At 37.1% G+C, this 7,027-nt stretch overlaps 2 protein-coding genes across 3 annotated transcripts; both read left to right on the top strand.

The window, feature by feature from the left end:
- Positions 1-422: 422 nt before the first annotated feature.
- Positions 423-5,262, top strand: LOC107721735 (guanylate-binding protein 1-like). 2 transcript variants are annotated; one of them, XM_016529893.1, is made up of 10 exons: positions 423-618; positions 755-882; positions 1,019-1,128; positions 1,220-1,410; positions 2,114-2,359; positions 2,551-2,699; positions 2,926-3,057; positions 4,020-4,232; positions 4,585-4,687; positions 4,818-5,262. In XM_016529893.1, the coding sequence occupies exons 1-10, from the start codon at positions 423-425 to the stop codon at positions 5,225-5,227; spliced, it is 1,878 nt and encodes a 625-aa protein (XP_016385379.1). In that variant the 3' UTR covers positions 5,228-5,262. The 2 variants fall into 2 exon arrangements, with proteins under 2 accessions (XP_016385379.1, XP_016385378.1); XM_016529892.1 differs by lacking the exon at positions 4,020-4,232 and adding an exon at positions 3,369-3,581.
- Positions 5,263-5,667: 405 nt separating this feature from the next.
- On the top strand, positions 5,668-6,425 carry LOC107721758 (golgin subfamily A member 6-like protein 22). Its single transcript, XM_016529919.1, has 2 exons — positions 5,668-5,766; positions 5,897-6,425. The coding sequence occupies exons 1-2, from the start codon at positions 5,727-5,729 to the stop codon at positions 6,304-6,306; spliced, it is 450 nt and encodes a 149-aa protein (XP_016385405.1). The 5' UTR covers positions 5,668-5,726; the 3' UTR covers positions 6,307-6,425.
- The last annotated feature ends 602 nt before the right edge of the window (positions 6,426-7,027 follow it).

The raw sequence follows: 7,027 nt of genomic DNA, 5'->3' as shown, positions 1-7,027 counted from the left end.
TTTTTACGCTTTTTACGCTTTAGTAGAGTCAAAAACTTACATACAGCACCTTTAATCATTTATGAATGCATATGTAAATGATGTAAATGATTAGTTCATCATTAACTAATCACTTGTAAATGACTTGTAAACGAATTAACAAAACATACACAAATTGTTAGCATATCACTTATTAATCGCTTATGAATGTTTTGTAAATGATTAGTTCATCATTAACTAATCACTTATAAATGAGTTTCAACTGAAGGTTATTATAAAGTGTTACTGCTGTTGTTTTTCAGCTTGAACTGAATCTTAAAACACTTTCGATTGAAAACAGTTTATCACAGCTATGCTGAAACTCAGACTCAAACTGTCTCAATGTATGGCACACTGTATGGTAAGTCTGTTTAATTTTGTGTGTATGGTTTTTACTTAGGATCATGTCTTGTAGTAAATACATGCCAGCAGCTCCAGTGTGTCTCATTGAAAACGATGATAATGGGAAGCTGCGCGTGAAGAAAGAGGCCAAAGACATTCTGGATGGGATCAATGAGCCGGTGGTGGTGGTGTCTGTGGTGGGACTCTACCGTACGGGGAAGTCTTACCTTATGAACCGCCTGGCAGGACAACAGTCAGGTGAGAGAAATATGCTGAAAGTCTTTCTCAAGTGCAGTATATGTTGATATGATAATGAGAACACAGAAGCTGAATGTGTGTACATCTGTCAATATCTGAAAACAGTAACTGCATAATAATAATGTGATTGTCTCAGGCTTTGCTCTCGGCAGCACTATTGAATCAAAGACCAAAGGCATCTGGATGTGGTGTGTCCCTCACCCTAATAAAAAAGGACACACTCTGGTGCTGCTGGACACAGAGGGACTTGGTGACGTGGCGAAAGTGAGCAAAATCACTACTCACTACTAATAATAATTTCCCAGTCTCAGTTTGCCATTAGTACCTCAGAATGAACAGTATTAAGTTGTATTGTGTTCTGAATGAAGTTGCTTTGATCTGAAGACACTCTGTGTTTCAGGGAGACTCTAAGAATGACAGCTGGATCTTCTGTCTGGCTGTTCTGCTCAGCAGCACATTGGTGTACAACAGCCGCGGCACCATCGATAACACTGCATTGGAAAAGCTGCAGTATCCTTTAACCTGCCACACAACCCACTTCCTCTTTCACATATACAAATATACACTTTACAAGATGCTGTTATTTCTTAATGTGCTGCAGTTATGTTGCTGAGCTCGTTGAGAATATCAAGATCAGGTCAGCAGAAGCAGCAGATGAGGAGGATTCTGAGTTTGTGAGGTTTTTCCCATCATTCACCTGGGTTGTGAGAGATTTCACCTTGGATTTGGAAATTGATGGGAAAAAAGTGACAGATGACGATTACCTTGAATTTGCCCTCCAGCTCAAGAAAGGTATTTTAGACAGAAGTACACTGACACATTTCGCAGATGCTTTTTTCCCCCCAAACAAACTTGCATTCACCTACATTATCAGTTCTTGTTTCCCCTGGGAATCGACCACTTGATCTTTGCATTGCTAGTACCATGCTCTACTATTTGAGCTACAGGAAGGCTAAAAAGAATGACTTGCCCATCTGATGGATTAATTTCTTTTCTGGAGCAGAATTTGAATTTTAAAAAAACATTGTAAAAATAAACAGGAATAGGCTCACTGACCCATGATATCCGTTCTGTGAGGTTTTTAACAACCACTGATGCCTGCAATCTAGACTACATGCTAAACTGGTACGATACAGATGTTACAGATACTACAACACACACAATACATGCAACAGCTGTACGCATTTGTGCAAATGAACAGCCTGGTCTCATGTTTATACGTAGGTATTAATACGTAACATCGTTTAAATGCTGAAAATACGTAATTGTTTGTACGTTTAGAGGCTGAAAATACGTCAGTATTGTACGTTTTAGTGCCTGTAAAAACGTACGTAAATGTACGTTTTATAGAACCACATTTTACGTAAAATATGTACGAATTATCATGAGATCACGTTGAAATGAATGATACCTGAAAAACTGAAATATGCTGACTGTCTTAGTGCCACTGATTTGGTGAATGTTTCTTTCTCTTTCTTGAATAATTTATTTTTAGGTGTGAGCAGGAAAATTAATGACTACAATCTGCCTCGTGAATGTATCAAGCGTTATTTCCCTAGCCGGAAGTGTTTTGTGTTCCCGTTTCCCGTTACCTCCCAGGAAGACATGACACGCCTGGAGATCTTACAAGACCAGGACCTTGCACAACAATTTCTGGAGGTCACGGGGCATTTCTGTGACAATATGTTTGTTAACAGTGCCGTGAAAAGACTGAAAGGAGGACACATAGTTACTGGCCAATGTGAGTGTTCTACCAAATGAAAAGTTTCATTCATTTCAATGTTTAAACACATTCCAGATACAGTATAAGCTTTGCATAATCACACAAATAAATAAACTAATTAAACATTTATTTTGTTAAACTCTTCATCTGTGGTTTGAAGATACTATGGAGCATTCACTGTTCTCTTAACTGTTTGTGTGTGTTGTCAGTGCTCGGACGTCTGGTTGAGATTTATGTTGACACAATCAACAGTGGTGAAGTGCCCTGTTTGGACAATGCAGTGGTTGTTCTGGCAAATCTAGAAAACCAGGCAGCTGTTCAAGAAGCTTTGAAAGTATATCGGAGAGGAATGGAAGAGGTGAGGCATGCACATTCTGATTTAGTTCAGTTGGTTTTTATATGGTCATGCTTCCAAATTCTGTCCTTCACTGTACATCTCTGTGTGTCTCTATACAGATTAATAATTCCATTCAAATATTTTGAATATGTCTCCAAAATCAGAACCACCCATTTTGGCTTGAAAATCTTAAATGAATGCACAAATACCCTTCAAGTAAACACACACACACACTATGTTTTTACAGGTAAAGAATACGTTACCAATCAGTATAGAATATTTGACCTGTGAGCACCAGAAATTCAGCCGTCTGGCCATTTCTGAGTTCACAAAACGCTCATTCAAAGATGAAAAAATGGAATACCTGAAAAAACTGGAGGTGAGTTAAAAATTTATAAGATCGACTCATACTTGTATACTCATGCATGCATCCTAGCTTATGAGAGATTAATGCCATTTTGGAGTTAATGGGAATAGTAGCTTTCTGCAAGTATTATAGATCTCACTGTGTCAGGTTAGAGATTGTTTCATGTGTTGTCTGGTGACCACATAAATTACATCCATGAGATTAATACAACTAATTCACACAACAATGTACAGTATATAAACACCATTTTCTAATACTTTCAGTCTTTGTGTAAGTTTATTTATGCATGTTTGAGATTTATATCTGCTTTTATGTGTTTATAGGAAGCTGTATATATGTGCTATGTAGACTTGCTGGAAGAGAATCAGATGGCATCAGAGAGAAAGTGCAGAGATCTGCTGAAGAATCTGTTCTCTGACATGAATAAACGGCTGCAGGATGGAGAGTACAGTCAATCTGGAGGATATGAACTCTATAAAAGAGACAGAGACGCCATTGTTAAACAGTACCGCAGAGAACCCAACAAAGGTGTAAGGGTAAGGACACTTTCAGTGTCTATTTGTGAGTGACTCAAGTGCATCTAAACTATAAGGCTCTCTTTATATCTGGCATTAACATATGTTTTGTGTATGCAAAGTATCTGTATTTTTTACACCAGCTTTCACAAAAGTGCAATGTCTATTGCCTATTTCACATTGCAAAATCAGGAAAAAAATCCTTAAAAGTGATGTATATGATTATTAGCTGTGTAACCTCATTAAATATATCTGAATTTTGTGGTTAATGAAAGCACATCTGCATTTACACTTTAATTGTGTTCACAAGTCACCAGTCTAGCATTACCCCAGGACTTGATTTAAGAACCACTGGTCTACAATGTACAGTATATAAACACCATTTTCTAATACTTTCAGTCTTTGTGTAAGTTTATTTATGCATGTTTGAGATTTATATCTGCTTTTATGTGTTTATAGGAAGCTGTATATATGTGCTATGTAGACTTGCTGGAAGAGAATCAGATGGCATCAGAGAGAAAGTGCAGAGATCTGCTGAAGAATCTGTTCTCTGACATGAATAAACGGCTGCAGGATGGAGAGTACAGTCAATCTGGAGGATATGAACTCTACTGCAGAGACAGAGATGCCATTGTTAAACAGTACCGCAGAGAACCCAACAAAGGTGTAAGGGTAAGGACACTTTCAGTGTCTATTTGTGAGTGACTCAAGTGCATCTAAACTATAAGGCTCTCTTTATATCTGGCATTAACATATGTTTTGTGTATGCAAAGTATCTGTATTTTTTACACCAGCTTTCACAAAAGTGCAATGTCTATTGCCTATTTCACATTGCAAAATCAGGAAAAAAATCCTTAAAAGTGATGTATATGATTATTAGCTGTGTACCCTCATTAAATATATCTGAATTTGTGGTTAATGAAAGCACATCTGCATTTACACTTTAATTGTGTTCACAATCCAGTCTAGCATTACCCCAGGACTTGATTTAAGAACCACTGGTCTAAGTTATGTTTATGTGCAGGCTGAGGCTGTGCTGGAAGAGTTTCTGAAAGAACGGAAACCTGAAGCAAACAGCATCCTCTGCATGGATAATAAACTCACTGAAAATGAGAAACAAATGAAAAGTAAGTTTATATTAGGCTTTTTGAAGCACAGGATGTCGCCACCTTAAACACTTAAATCTGAATTACTTAGAGTTGAAGTTAATTTATCATATATCATTTCATTCTCTTTCTATCTTAACTGAATGTTCAGAAGAGAAGGAGAAAGCGGCTCTGCTGGAACAGAAGTTTAAAGAGGAAGAGGAGAAACGAATTGAGATGGAACGAATGAAGGAGACTGAGAAAGTGCGGCATGAGGACATGGTAAAACAGATGCAGGAGAAGTTCAACAAGGAGCTGGAGCAGCAGCAGCAGGAGATGAACAGAGCCACTGAGAGCAAACTGAAGGAGTGGGAGGAAATGCTAAAGAGAGGCTTTAAGGAGAAAGCTGAAAACCTTGAGGGAGAAATAAAGAAGTTAAATAATGAAAAGGAATGCTCAAGTGGTGGTGCCATTTTTAAGGACTATGTGATGCCATTACTTAGCCCTCTTGTAGAAATGGTTCCCAACCTCCTCATGCAGAGATCAATGTTGAAAAGCCTGAAAATGGGATTGAAACATTAAAACCCAAAACTAGGGCTGTGAATCTTTGGGTAGACAGCGAATCGATTAGATTCACCATTCATAGGTTTTTGGTTCGATTCAAGAACGATTTTCCAAATGAAATTCTTAGCAATGCATATTACTAATCAGAAATTAAGTTGATATATTTACAGGAAAATTTGGAAATTTCCAAAATATCTTCATGGAACATGCTCTTTACTTAATATCCTAATAATTTTTGGCATAAAAGAAATTTCGATCATTTTGACCCATATAATGTACTGTTGGCTATTGCTACAAATATACCCGTGCTACTTATGACTGGTTTTGTCATCCAGGGTCACATTTGTCAGTGTATGTGACTCAAGTACATTTACATCTTAATTAATTGTGTTCATGATCCAGTTCAGCATGACTTGATTTTAGAACGACTGGTCTAAGATGTGTTTGTGTGCAGGCTGAGGCTGTGCTGGAAGAGTTTCTGAAAGAACGGAAACCTGAAGCAAACAGCATCCTCTGCATGGATAATAAACTCACTGAAAATGAGAAACAAATGAAAAGTAAGTTTATATTAGGCTTTTTGAAGCACAGGATGTCGCCACCTTAAACACTTAAATCTGAATTACTTAGAGTTGAAGTTAATTTATCATATATCATTTCATTCTCTTTCTATCTTAACTGAATGTTCAGAAGAGAAGGAGAAAGCGGCTCTGCTGGAACAGAAGTTTAAAGAGGAAGAGGAGAAACGAATTGAGATGGAACGAATGAAGGAGACTGAGAAAGTGCGGCATGAGGACATGGTAAAACAGATGCAGGAGAAGTTCAACAAGGAGCTGGAGCAGCAGCAGCAGGAGATGAACAGAGCCACTGAGAGCAAACTGAAGGAGTGGGAGGAAATGCTAAAGAGAGGCTTTAAGGAGAAAGCTGAAAACCTTGAGGGAGAAATAAAGAAGTTAAATAATGAAAAGGAATGCTCAAGTGGTGGTGCCATTTTTAAGGACTATGTGATGCCATTACTTAGCCCTCTTGTAGAAATGGTTCCCAACCTCCTCATGCAGAGATCAATGTTGAAAAGCCTGAAAATGGGATTGAAACATTAAAACCCAAAACTAGGGCTGTGAATCTTTGGGTAGACAGCGAATCGATTAGATTCACCATTCATAGGTTTTTGGTTCGATTCAAGAACGATTTTTGCAACTTCAGAATGATTCGATTCGATTCACAATTAAATGCGATTCTATACGATTAACGATTCGATTCTCCATTCGATTCTCCATTAAGTGCATTCACAGGATTATTTAAATGCTTCCCCTAAATTCTTTAAATGCTTAGTCAGGGGGCAAATTACACAGGGTTAGAGGGGGAAAAAACACTTTTGTCCATTGTTAGATGCTAGTTTAATGATGCTATGGCATGGCATGGCATATGTAGAAATTTATGTAAGCCAAGATTTTAAAAAAGAGCTTTAAAAGTATTATGTATAGGCTAACATTTTGTCACACCAGGGGCGTAGCCATCATTTCAGAAGTGACAGAAATGTCAAATAATTTTATGTATGTATGTTTTATTATGATTTTTTTTTTTTTACAAGGAATTATTTTCTTATCTCTTACTTTGAATTTGCTATAAGAAATCAAATACACTGCTGGACAATAATCAATCATTTGTAATCTATAATTTTTTCCTAATGCCAATTTTATGATCGTTTTATACACTACAAACAATTATTTCAATTTTCTGCACAGAATAAGGTAGAAAATATACTTTATAGTTTCTGTAATGTAATAAATATGTCAATTAGCACTGCATCATTCATAAATT

This window comes from Sinocyclocheilus rhinocerous, unplaced genomic scaffold (genome assembly GCF_001515625.1).
Source record: "Sinocyclocheilus rhinocerous isolate Xijiao unplaced genomic scaffold, SAMN03320098_v1.1 scaffold1112, whole genome shotgun sequence".
In the NCBI taxonomy this organism is placed as follows: domain Eukaryota; kingdom Metazoa; phylum Chordata; class Actinopteri; order Cypriniformes; family Cyprinidae; genus Sinocyclocheilus; species Sinocyclocheilus rhinocerous.
This window is presented reverse-complemented; position numbering and strand designations above follow the sequence as displayed.